The 13,998-nt window shown below is 50.4% G+C and overlaps 1 protein-coding gene across 2 annotated transcripts in view; it reads left to right on the top strand.

Annotated features, from left to right (window-relative positions):
- Positions 1-13,998, top strand: part of Gabbr2 (gamma-aminobutyric acid type B receptor subunit 2) — a 341,159-nt gene that overhangs the window by 307,810 nt on the left and 19,351 nt on the right. For both annotated transcript variants that reach the window (XM_087551353.1, NM_031802.2), the window contains 1 exon segment: positions 12,659-12,769. In XM_087551353.1, coding sequence (XP_087407479.1) covers positions 12,659-12,769 — 111 coding nt within the window.

Raw genomic sequence — 13,998 nt, 5'->3', positions numbered from 1 at the left:
TGGGTTTGCTGAGGCAGGGGGTGAGGCTGGATGGGCACTGGGGACTGTCACAGAGGCAGACATAGGATTCAGAAGTTTCCGGCTATTTGGAAGCCATTGGTATGGATGGAGGAGCAGGGAGGTGAAGGATAGTGAGAAGTGACAGGTGCTCGAGGACTCAGGAGCCTGGGCCAAGAAGGAGTTGCCAGGACCAGACGTCCACTCAGCTTTGTGTGACAGCCACCCCATGTAGTTGATTGGTGAGGCACTACGTAGGTAAGGAGGAACCGAAAGACTAGGGAGACACAAGAGTCCAGGTCTCACTTGGTGGACAGTGACTGCGGCCACCCTTGGACTAGCAAATATGGGAGCAGTGGCGGGCTGACGAGAGAGGGCGGTAAGCTCATACTGGCAAACGCTGGGCTAGAGGGGCGCCCATGGCAGGAGTGGAGCCGGATGTAAGTGGAGTGGAGATTCCTGAGAGGGTCGTGGAAGGGCAAGGTGGGCAGAGGCTGAAAAATCTGTGGTGATCAAAAGTTCCCTGCACTGGGCCTCTTGGAGTTGCCCAGGGGCCACTGGGAGTGGTTCATAATCTAGAGGGACATCAGGTCTGGTGCGTGTAGGACTGGGTGTGGAACGGCAAGAGGCAAAGATCACACAGGCTCTGTCCCCAGAGCTCAGAGAGGGGAGAGAAGGCCAGAGACACTGGAAAGGAGGAATTTTAAACCCATACTGGCTTTGCCTAGGAGCAAGCACGTGCTGTGATGAGGTCATGTTCTGTCGGTGCTGGGTACAAGACAAATGACAGAGCCTTGTCTTTCCACCTGTGCTCGGGCCTTTGATGATGTCACCTCATCTCACATGCTGTGCTGTGTCAGGATCTGAGGAACACAAATTTCTCCTCATCTCTGCTGTCTCACAGAAGGCGAGTACTTCTGAGCGTACTCCCACCCTGAGGACCCCTGAATGCGCCATCCTGCTGACTGTGAGGCCACACTGCAGCAGTGGGGGCAGGTGTCCTGCTGCCTGCTGGGAGCTGCCATCTTGGAACCTCCAATGTTGTCCTTTATAAGGCTCTGGAGGAAAGGGACTTGCTTTCCCAAAGTCAGCAGGGACACTTTCCATTCAGTATTGTCACTTCTGGGTGACCTCGTGGATAATTACATTTTCCGTGTCAGCAGAGACCCCCTAGAGAGCTTTGCTTCCAGTCCCAAGGCCTAGGAATCCTGAGTCCACTAGATGTCCACCCTTCTCCAGGCCTTTCCTGTTGGCTCCTGGGCAGTTTCCCCTCACAGTCCCAGCAACCCCAACACCCCTCGGCGCTCCTGGGATAGTGGTAGAATTTCTTGACCGCATGTCCACATAGGGTAGTGCTCCTGAAGGGACTTCTCTACACCTTCCTGTGCAGTGCACTGTCCCCAGCACTCTGTACCCGAGGCTCCTGCCTGCTTCCCATCTACAGACGTCTGTCTCTGCTCTCCCCAGACTCTGGTACTTTTCTTAGAAAACTTAGAGGTAAGCGCTTCTAAGAACTGGGGTGACAGCTCAGTTGGTAAAGAACCCACCTTGTAAGCATGAGGACGTGGGTACAATCCCTAGAACCCATGTTTAAAATAAAAAAGCAGAGCCTGTCACACCTGTAATCCCGGTGCTGGGGAGGCAGAAACAAGAGGATCCCTGGGGTTTGTCAAGTCCAAGCCGTATGTGAGAGCCATTGTCAAAACCTAGCTTGACAACTCCTGAGGAACAAGAGCTAAGTTTTTCCTTCAACCTCCACATCTCCACATGTATATACAGACATGTGCTCACATACACACACATGCATTCACACACACACACACACACACATGCACATGCATGCATGCATTCACACACATACACACATGCATGCATGCATTCACACACATACACACACATGCATACATGCATTCACACACATACACACACATGCATACATGCATTCACACACATACACACACATGCATACATGCATTCACACACATACACACACATGCATACATGCATTCACACACATACACACACATGCATATGCACACATGCAACCACTCACACACACACACACACATACATACACGCACACACGAGCATACATGCACACACAGAGATGCAAAAGCTCCTCCGGGCATCCTCTTGACTCTGAGACATTGGTAGAGACATCAGTCTCCACGAAGGCTGCACTTGAGAGGCAAGCAACCCACTCTAAGCATGGCCACTTCCCTGAACTAAGGCTGCCCGATGATGCCAAGGGTCTTGTGTGTTCCAAACACAGCTGGAAATCTGGGTTTCATACCAAGTTACTAGAGTTTTACTCACTGGTGATGAGGCCTAACCACATTAAACACAGTACCAGTGAGGTAACACATGTCTGCAGGTTACAAGCCACCCATGGCCACCACGGTCACCAACCTATCTCCATTTTCTGAAGCATACAGGCTGCCTCTACAACTCCCTTCTCTCCCTTTCCCAGTTGCTAGGCCATCCTTGCACTTGTGGTGGGGGTGGGGTGAGGATTCTGGGTGCAAGACCCTGGTCACCTCTGACTTAGTAAGTATATTGTAGAGTTGTCAATGTCACCACCCTTGTCCCAGGCCCTGCAGACCCCCAGGAGACAATAAAGCTACAACCCATCACAAAAGCACCCTTACAGAGCACAGGTTGGCTTGGAATCCATGAACTAATCAAGGAGGTCTTTTGCCTCCCCGGATCTGACTGAGACAAGCAGGGAAGAGTGCAGGTGCACACTCCTCCATGCAGAAGGTCTGTCTCCCTGAGAAGAGAGCAGAACTTGCCGGAGTTATGCAGAAGGCGAATGAGACACCCCACGTGCTCTGTGGGAAGGCTCTCTGGCCTAGGCTCTCCTCTGTCTTTCTTGCTGTGTTCTCTTATATGTGTCTTGTTTACTCTGATCCTCTCTCTGCCATTACTGTCCTGAGATCAATCAAAAGAGAGTTTATTACATGAAAACTTGCAGCAGCTGCAAAGGGCCGAGTATACTGGGACATATGGCTGTACCAGCAGCCCCGATCCTCTACAGCTGTGGCCCTTACAGAGCCTTGGAACATCCAGTGGACGCCAAGGTCATACTCAGGATACTTCTGAGACTGGAGATGCCTCAGCCCAAGGTCCCTTCAGTCCCAGGCCACACCCCCTGCTTCTCTGTGCCTTCTCTCCCTGCTTCCTGGACACAGCCCAATGGTTCATCCTCTGCCTTTGCCTAGTCTGGACATAGGACGTAGCCCAGAGACAACCATCCAGCACACAGGGGCAAGGCCAGAAGATTGTGCCAGTTCTTGCCATGAGTCCTCATGGGGTTGGGGGGGGCTCAGTTTCTCTGATATGAAAAGAACAAAATTTGCATAAGCTTCTTAGTGTTTGTAAACTGAATAGGGGGAAGAGAGCATGTCGGTCAGGATCTCATGATATTTAGTGCCTAAAGCACAGGCTGTCTGTCCTGCAAAGCACAGACACCCCTCACCTTTAAAGAGCTGCACTCCGCACCCACAAAGGAAAAGCAGCCAGAAGTACCCTCAAAAGCCCCTGGGGCTGACAGCATTCTTCCCTGTCTGATCTGCGATTCTGGGAAGAAACCTGTACTCAGGACTTTCAGAAAGGAATCTTACCTGAAGTGATAGCTCTGGCCTTGGGCTGCAGAGATAAGCGGCCCAGCCCGAGACTTCTGGAAGGTCCCTCCTGGCTGCAGAACTCTGAGACTCTGCAGTTAAAGATAATGATGACGGTTGACACCTCAGGAGGCTTCTCAGCTTCTGCAGGCTGTGAACGCGTTAGCTACCCACCTTCATCTGCTTGCTAGCCCTGAGAGTCTGCAGGTGAGGAAGTCGCAGCTCAGAGGAACTTAGAACTGTGTTCAAAAGCACATAGCTGCCAAACGATGGACTCCATGCTCTCTCTACCGAGGGGGTCCTCCATCTTCCCCCAAAAAGGTAGAATGGATTCACCTGACCCCAGGGGGAAAAAGTATCTCATGGGCACTGAAATACATTCCCCAAAATTTATGTGACCACCAAAACACACACACACACACACACACACACACACACACACACACACAAAGAAAAAAAACTGCCAATTTTCCAGTGCATTTTTAAAATTTGACTTTGGCATTTAGGATATGAGGCAGGAATAGAACACAAAGGAAATTCTTCAAGGCAGCTACAGAGAGCTGGATGGAAGGGTCCAAGGGGCAAGCCACCCACTGTGCATGGCACACATCAGGCTCCTCCCTCACCAGCTTCTTTCTCCCAAATCCTAACCCAGGCCTACCCACCCAGCCCCTCTACTAGGACACACAGAAGTCTTGGGTGGCAAGTCTGTTCCAGTGTCAGAGCTGTGTCATAGCTCCTCTGTGCTCTGTCACAGGTGAGCAGATGACAAAGGGAGGCCTCATTTGTTGTTGTTTTAAAGATTTATTTTATTGTTTTATTGCATGTATGTATATCCTTGTGAATGCAAATGCCAGCAGTGGCCAGAAGAGGGCGCCCAACTCTGGAAACTAGAATTTTGGATGCCTGAGAGCATGTGAGTGCTAGGAATTGAACTCTCCTCCTCCTCCTCCTCTCCCTCCTCCTCTTCTTCCTCTTCTTCTTCCTCTTCCTCCTCCTCCTCCTCTTCCTCCTCCTCCTCCTCCTCTCCCTCCTCCTCTTCTTCCTCTTCTTCTTCCTCTTCCTCCTCCTCCTCCTCTTCCTCTTCCTCTCCTCCACCCCTTCCTCTTCCTCTTCTTCCTCTTCTTCCTCCTCTAGAGAAGCCAGTGCTCTTGACCACTGAGCCATTTCTCCAGCCCCAGGATTCTCCTTTTTAACCAAAGAACTTCTCATCTTATATCCCCTCATCCTTTAAAATCCTTTCCTGAGGCCACTGTGATGGCTCCATGGCTGAAAGCACTTGGCATGGCAGCCTGACCACATGGCGGGAGGAAGGCTCAAACTCCCCAGAGTGGCACTCCAATGCATGTATACACAAACAGAGTAGCATTTATTTTGTTTTCATTTTAACCCTTTAAAGGTTACTCTGTCCCAGAACAGCCCTGGAGCCAGCAGCATCGCAGACCAGCAGCTGCTTAGAAACCTAACCTCCCAAGACAAGCAGGTTGTGAGCCTGTGCTGTCCCAAGCTCCCTGAGAGGCCGGCACACATCTTGCTCAGCAAGGCCTCCATTGGCCCTTCTTGTCATATGCACCTACCCTGGCTCCTTTGGGTCTAGCCCATGCGCAAGTCTTAGACATGTCAGGTCATCCCTCTCCCTCATCCCTGGATGTTGGGGACCCCCTATGTCAGCAATTCGGCAGAACCTTTCCAGTGGAGCTGACCAAAGCAGTCCTCCCATCCCAGCTTCCCAGGACCTCTGGGTCTCTCTGTGGTCTTGCTGATGTGTGGCTTGCCCAACATCCGTGTTGACTAGAACTCATGCTCCAAGGATGCTGGCATCAGAGTGTGGTCTTGGATAGCCAGTGTCTTAGTGTCTACTGTCTAGACATAGCAGGCTCCAGGGAATACACAAAGTGACTTTGACAGAATAAATGGTAGGCAAGGATAACCACCCTCCAGTGATCCACCACACTGTAAACTGACCAGTAAGGGGGAGGTGCCAGGAGACTGCAAGCATGAGGACGTCAATTTCTTCCCCAGCACCCAGGTAAAGAGCCAGGCATGGGGATCCTCTGCTTGTAATCTCAGAGCTGGGGAGATAGAGACAGATTCCTGAGGCTCTCTGGCTAGCCAGCTTAGCCTAATTGACAAGTCCCAGATCCCAGTGAGAGACAAGAGACCCTGTCTCAGGAAAGCAGAGTGACTAAGTCCTGAGGAACAACACCCAAGATTGACCCCTGGCCTCCATACTGCTGCTGGCATACACAGGAACACACACACACACACACACACACACATACACACACACGAGGCTCATTTGTAACTTGGGTGCTGAAGCCTGGAAAAGGCCTCGCCCAAGTTCTCCCATAAGACTGTAACAAGACTAAGTCTCTGTCTTTCAGGCCTGAGTTGGCAGACCCAGGCCCCGACCTGCTGCCCTTATGTGCTGCCTACCCATGCAGGCTGTGTCCAGAGGCAGCTGACCTACATTGTCGGGAACTGCATCCTGCAGAGGGATCCTAGCCAGCTGCTTTCCTCCCCATGCACAGATGCAGTAGGCTTTCCCAGGCAGCGTGTGCAAGCCTCCCGCTGAGCAGTGCTGAAGCCAGAGCCAACATGTCTACCCTCTGGCCATCCCGAGCAGGTGTCCACCTCTCTGCTGGGCACAGAGCCCTACCATGCAGGCGAGCATTTCCTCAGCTTGAGTTCAGCCTGCAGCATAAAAAACTCAGCCTTCTCAGAGTTCCAGGGTTTCTGAAGGGCTCTCTACTAAACGCTCAATGGTGAAGCCATTCCCTTCTGGAGCGCAAACAGTCTCCTACCTGCTGTCTCCTTAGAATCCAGCATGATGCTCAGGAGAAGTTTGCAGTGTGGGGTTTGGGTTAGAAGGGCAAGTGGTGAGGGTGGGAGGAACGCCAGACAGGTCTGGGTGTAATCTCACCCCTCTGACTTAATAGTGGAGAGCAGGCTAGTTACTTAGATTCGTTAGCGGCTCTGTGCCTCTGCATCCTCATTTGTAAAGTGAGTGTAAGATCTCGCTGCATTCCGGCATTGCGTGGCGTTCGTACCATAGCAACCAGCAGGAGGTGAGTCTTATCCATACCTTATCCTTACCATGATTATCCATTGAGCATTCATTGCTTATCTATTACCATTACATGGGAGGGGGGAGGCCAGTACATAGCACATGAGGCCACCTCTCTTGGAAGCCACCTGTCCCTGGACAGCAGACCTGTGAGAACAGGACCCTCTTCTGTCCTGCTTACAGTGGCATTGCTATGCCCTCAGAAGTACCAGGGAAATGAGGATGCTTTATTTAGTAGTTATGGGATGGATGGATGGATGGGTGGATGGATGAATGGATGGATGGGTGGATACATGGATGGGTGGGTGGTTGGATGGTTGGATGGATGGATGGATGGACAGATGGACAAATACTTGACAAATTGCCAGGTGAGAAAATGAAAGAAGAAAACTAAAGAGAATTGAGCAGATTACAATTCTTTACAACCAGTCATCCAGAGCAAGAGCAGCTCTGTTAAGCCAGAGGGAATACAGACCTGGGAACAGAGAGAGGCCTGGAGCCAGGCACAAGCTCTGTGGACAGCCCCCCTCCCACCCCCTACCCACCTCCTCGCAAGGAAGCCTAGAGCAGTGTCCCCTCCCCCAGCACCCCTTCATAGCTTCCCTGGAAGGTCTACCACAAACTTAGATACCTGGCCTCAGTGGCCTCTGTCAGGGCCAAGTAGGTCCTTTTCGTAGTCGATGACAGCTTGGCTCGCATTTGCAGCCTCACTGGACAGGTGAGGCTCTGTGTTCCCAGCAGCGGGTAATGGCAATCCACAGCATGCCACACGGTGCTTTAGTGACCTCTAGTGGCACTTCTCTGCATGACAGTGATAACTCAGAAGTGCTCAGGTGACGCCTCTTTCTTCCCACTGGCTGGACTTCACAGTCCACTGTAAACCCAAGTCCCACAACGGATCTGGGTGACCCTACGGCGACTTACTTAGCTTGCATTGAGATTCAGTACCAGGGTACCGTATTCAAAGGCTTCCCATCATCCCCTAGTTCAATCCGGGCTACCGTGACTTTCTCGTACCATGGAGTTGGGGATGCAAGACAGGGATGTGAAAAGCCAAGTTGGAAGAGTTATTTCCAAGTCAGGACCTGTGACGTGGGGAAGTAAAGGAAAAACCAGGTCCCTGGCTCCAAGGACCGCTGCCTTTTCTGAGCTCTTCATTGGCCCTGCCTCTGCCGCTCTGCCCTGCTGCACTCCAGGCCGTGACAAGGTTGCTGAGGTAGATAGGAAACAGAGGGCCGGGTGAGAGAGCTGGGATTTGAAGAAGGCACGGGAGAGGATGTGGATGTGAGAGGGGCTGGGGTGAAAGATGGCTGGGCTGGAGTATAGGCAGATCACAGCAGTCCCATGAGCATCTCCTGATGGGACAAAGACCATGGGACTTCCTAAAGGAAGGCAGACATTTGGAGAGTCAAAGGCATATAGAGCAGGGAGCAGCAGTCTACGCCACACGCTGGAAGTGTCAGGCTCGACCCTAGATCAGGGGACACTCAAGGCTGCATGAGGGTCAGGTGGAAGAAAGTGCAGGTGGAGTCCTTCGTGGACTGCCCTTCAAGACCCAGAGAGACAGCACAGAGTTTTTCTGGACAGAGGAAAGATGAGGTCCGCAATAGATAAAGTCCAGGAAGAAGGTTTGGTTCAGTAAAATGAGCATGTAAGGAACCATCTCCCCAGGGTCAAAGGGAGGGGTTCCTGTCACAGTATGTAGAACCAGGCAGGCACTGTCGGCCTCCACCGACCAAGTCCTCCTTACACTGAACAGTGGCATGCGGCAGAACATCCACGCTCACTGCAGCTGAACCCACCTCGCATGGCTACCTTCATCTAGAACGGCAGACACAATCGTTAATACGTCTGCAACTCACATGACCTCTGTTCCTGCTTTCTGATGTCTGTGAGGCTGTCAGACACAGAATCTGACACCATGTCACTGCTGACCTTGGGAACAAGTCCATGCTGTCTCCGTAATTAAACAAGGGGAGGATGTTGGGAAACCCCATTAACCACAACGAATGCATCCCATCCAGCAAGGGTGTCATGAAGAGTCATCTCCCAGCATTCTGGAGGTCACCTCAAGAACCTCCTGTCCCTTCTAACACTCCTACTCACATGTGAACTCAAAGAAGCTAATGTCTTTCTGCGGCTTGGCACAGCTAAAGGGACATAGAGCCCGAGAGCTTGCAGCTGAATAATCTGAAGATAAAAAGGCCTGACCCCACAGACCCCAACAGACTCAGCTTCTCCGGCTTCCATACAGGAAGACCATCTTTTCTCATCCACGGGGACCCAGGCAGTGCCTGCCTCCAAGGCCAGGCATAGAGATCAGACAGGTGAGGGAGGGTTTCTAGGCTCCCCTTCCTGGAGCCTCCCTTCCACACACATGGGCCCATCGAAGTGCTCCTCTTCTGAGTATTGACCGTGTGTTCGCCCACCCCTTGCTGTCAGGCACACCTTTAGAAGAGCACAGCATCCTGAACACCTTTCTTGGGCAATATGCTTGCTCTCCAGGGTTCCGTTGGATTGGCAAACAGGGTTTGCTAAGAAATCATCAGTTCTACTTAGTAAGTTTGTTGCTGGTATCTCTGTATGAATGGATTCTGACGCTGTATTGTGAAACCAGGCGAGTAAGTAAATATAGTGACTGGATTGGAAATCAGAGGTCTCGGTGCAAAAAGAGAGGTGAAATGAGGGAATAGGAGAGGCAGTCGAGATCTCTGAGGTGATAGATGAACAGATAAGGAACAGATGGTAGACAGAGGGGACAAGTAGATGCTAGAGGACCAACGATTGATTGATGGCTAATAAAGGGTTCATAGACGATAGGTGAATGACCCGTAGATGATAGACAATTGATAGGAGGTAAACAGACAACATCTAACTGATAGAGGCTTAGATAGTAGAGAAGGATAAATGATAAATAGGTACCAGCTAAGTGGCAATGGCTAATAAATTGTATTTAATATATAAGACTAATAGATGATAGATATAAACGTGTGTATACAAACCTGTGTACATACATAGGACTAAACCAATGACACCCTAAGACAGCGAGCCCACAAATTTTTTAGATGTTGATTTCTAAGCACCATAATCCAGAAAAAAGAAAAATAACCAAATTCCAATGCTGGGCCAAGGCAAAAAAAATGGCAGGGGAACTGAGAACATTCTGTACCAAGAAATAAGGAAGTGTCCAAAATATAAAATGACAGGAACACATGGGAGAAAACGTCAGGCAACAGGAAAGCGTTTTCCAATGGCCGAATCTGCATTAACTTGAGTCAAAATGCACAGTGCTAGCAATGGGTTGTAGGACACTGGGTTCCAAAGCACCCACGAGACCATAAGTAACAGGGAAGCAAGAATGTGCTGTTTTGCAGCAGAATAGGGTACGTCCAAATGGGGTGACGGTTAGCAAACCCTGGGCTTGCAGTTCCCAGAGTCGGTAGGCCTGAGCTAATGTTTGCAGGAAACAGGATCCTTGCAGGGTCTCACAGTGGATCCCAAGGATGACTCCTTAGTCACAAAGGGGAAAAGCTACCTTTCAAGTGGTGTGACCGCCACAGCCATGTGAGCACAGTTAACATCACCTGTCATTGGACAAAGTGCCATCTTATGCCCCAAGGTATAGCCCAGGGGAGCTGAGGACAACCCTTAGGCAGGATTCCTGCCCAGTATGCATAACCTGAAGCCAGTAGTGACAACAGTCAGCCAATCTACACAGGATGCTCTGCAGGTTAACTGCACTGAATTCCTCAGGAACACAGATAGAAAGACCACAGTAGGCTTGAAACTAAAGCAAGCCAGGGAGACAAGAAAATGCAGTTCATGGTCCTGAGGTGAGTCCTCCTTTGAAAAACTACAAAATGTCTTAAAGGACCCATCACAATTATGTGAAGATGGGTGATAGAGAAGACACAGTGTCAGTGATCCAGCTGGAAAGTGTGAGCACGTGGCTGCTAGTGTCCTCACGCCCAGCGCGCGCGCGTGCGCGCGCGCACACACACACACACACACACACATACACACATACACATACACACACATACACACACACGCGTACACACACACATACACACACATATACACACGCACATACACACACGCACACACACACACATACACACACACACACACACACACACACACACACACACACCCTAAGATGATTTAGGAGTGAAGAGTGGGATGTCTTCAAGAGGTTGGGAAAGACAAGTGTTCAGAAAATACCGTTGGAAAGAGTATTAGCAAACCTCACAGATCTCTGGCCTGGCTCGGGATTAGCTGCCTGGAGTCAGGTACCCACCATTTGTCCAATCATCTTTGGCCCAGGCCGTGTCATGTGATGTAGAATATGGCTGCCACCCCAGCTTCTCAATGCTTTTTTTTCTGGAAGGGCTTGTATTGGCCCCTATGTATGTCTGCCCAATGTATTCTGTAATCCCAGCTGCCCAAGCTCACTCCAAAGACTCCTCAAGACCTCCCTGCGCAACTCACAACCAGTTGTCTTTCTTGCTCCTCCAACAAGTTTTACAGGCACCTCCTATGGGGTGACTTGTTACTGGAATTTTCTTACTGTACTTTTATCAATTCTTTGAGAATTTCTTGCAGTGTATTTTGATCATGTTCCATACATACACACTTCACCCTAATTCCTCCCAGATCTACCCCATCCTCCTACCCCACCCCAATGTTGTACCTTTCCCCCTTTTGATAACCATAAAATGCAGTTTGCGCTGTCTATACATTCCTAGATGTCAGCCACTGAGACATAGCCCACCTACCAGGGACCACAGCCTTAAAGAAAAATGACTCATCCTCTCCAGAAGCCATCAGTGGTCCAGAGCTCAGCAGTGAAAATACTGAACACATATTGCCATGCTAATATCATCTGTGTCATTCCAGTTTTAATCTCTGTACTGCTGAAGTCTGGGCCCTAACAACCCCGATCAGCCAGCTTTGACCATTTATTCTTTTTTTCTTTTTTTTTTTTTTTTTTTTCGGAGCTGGGGACCGAACCCAGGGCCTTGCGCTTGCTAGGCAAGCGCTCTACCACTGAGCTAAATCCCCAACCCCTTGACCATTTATTCTTAATAAGGCAATTAAATAAGCACTATTTGAAAAAAAAAGGTAAGAGCCAGGTACCAGTGACATGTAAATCTTTCATCCCACCCAGCACTTGGGAGGCTGAGATAGACAGACTTCTAAGTTTGAGACCAACTTGGTCTACAGAGCAAGTTCCAGGACAGCTAGGGCTATACAGAGAAATCCCATCTCAAAAAAAAAAAAAAAAAAAAAAAGGAGAAAGGAGACATTGTTCAACTTGGGCACACTGGGAGAGGGACAGAGACTCAGTGAGCCCCTCCCAAGCCATCCTTGGGTCCGCACATGAAGTTTTGGTTTAGAGGGCCCAAGGAAGGCATAAAAAAGCACTTCTGGTCAAGGTGTGGTAAAGACCATCCTCAATCCATCATGGTCTTGGCTCCCGTCTCTTCTGCAAGGTGGTCTGACGAGCTGTCAGTGCCACGAGTGATTTCTTTCTAGGAGATGCTCTGTGGCTGGCTGGAATCAGACTTGAGTGAGATTCCGGGGGGAAATTGCAGTTCTTTGGGGTGCTACTGAGAGGAAGGCGGGGCTACGTATCTTCAGAATCACTTCATTTCCATCAGAAGGGTTTAAAGTCTTACCAGATCCTTGGAGCACAGTACTAATGCACCCCTTTCCCTTAGCACCTCTATTTCAAGTTGGACCACCATGAAGAAGCCACAGCACCAGGGTTCATTCAGGCTTGAGTTACAGCCATCAAACATATCACAGTTGTTGCTAGCTGGTACCTTCGTCCCACTATCGGATCGCAAAGTTCTCCTGATGTATCCCCAGTTGTGGAGCATGTGGGAAAAGGAGACCTTTGGCTAGGGACTCTGCTGCTGGAAGGTGGCCAATCTGTCCCTGGGGTTTTTGTTTTCTCTTTATGCAGCCGGACCCAGCAGGCCGGGACATCTCCATCCGCCCATTGCTGGAACACTGCGAAAACACCCACATGACCATCTGGCTTGGCATTGTCTACGCCTACAAGGGGCTCCTCATGGTAGGTACCAAGTGGGAGGCAGAGTTGGGGGATGCTTCTGGGCCAGGCCTGTCTCTCCTTGGGGCCTTCCCAACATGAAAAGAAGCAAAGCAAATCAACAGAGCATGCCCCGTGTGACTCAGCCTTCAGTCTATGCAGGGCCGGCCTGGTCTCGGGCCCCACCACAGCCCTAGGAGATAAACATAAATGATTTTCCCAGTCCTCCTCCTGATGCATGGCTGTGTTTCCTCTGCAAGCTGTAAGGGAGAGCCCTTCCCGGACTCCTCCAGTGAAGGTGGCTCCAGGGAGTCCTTGACTCAAGGATTAGTAGTTTGTCTCTAAGTCCTTTCCCTCTTCTCTCTAAATCCTTGTTATTGGGTTTAGGGACCAACTAGATGATCTGGAAAATTTTTACTCACAGGTCCCTAACTATCTCCAAAGATTCTCTCTACCCCATTCCCAACCCCATGTCCCACCACCAGCACGGCCACATCCACCCCCTTCTGGGGATCTGGATGTGAGTATCTCCATGAGGGCCACTACAGATTCCAGATGGGTTGTGCTGCCAGAAAGTTATTCCTCGCCTCAACTCAGTGCCCAGGAGTCTAAGAACATATGATTCTGTTTCCTCCTGACACTCGTCAGAGATTTGCAGCTATCCCCAGGTCCCCAGACATGCCCGCACTGCAGGACTCTCATGCTGGTTTGGTACATTCTGGTCAGAGCTAGAGTTCCAGGCTCCCATCTAACCCTGTCACCCACCACCATGTGCCCCAGGCAGGTCCCTGCACCTGGTGCATCCTGTGCTTCCTCTCCTGAAAGGTGACACAACCTCTGGGGACTGAAGGAGCATGCGGGAAGGACCCGCACAGGGCAGGCTTCCAGCAGACAATGGCTTCCTTCCTGTGCGTCTGCTTCCAAGACTGCCATTTCCTAGTAAAGGAAAGTTTAAAAAGAATCTATCCAAGGTGTTGGGGCACAAACCTGTAACTCCAGGGTTACTGAGGTACTGCCTGTGAGGTAAGACCTGTGCTCCAGCAACCCAGGCTTGGTACCCATCTTCCACAAACCAACTAGAACAGCCAAATCAATCTGAAAAGCAGAAAAGGGAGTTTCAATGCGGCCACATTGGGAAGAGGATAAAGAAATCCAGTGATACCCCACCTCACCCTACCCCCTCCTAAGTCTATCCCTAGGATCTGGAAGCAACGTTTATATTTAAGAAGTTATACATACCCAAGGAGTCCTCG

This window comes from Rattus norvegicus, chromosome 5 (assembly GCF_021556685.1).
Source record: "Rattus norvegicus strain SHRSP/BbbUtx chromosome 5, alternate assembly SHRSP_T2T, whole genome shotgun sequence".
Lineage (NCBI taxonomy): Eukaryota > Metazoa > Chordata > Mammalia > Rodentia > Muridae > Rattus > Rattus norvegicus.
This window is presented reverse-complemented; position numbering and strand designations above follow the sequence as displayed.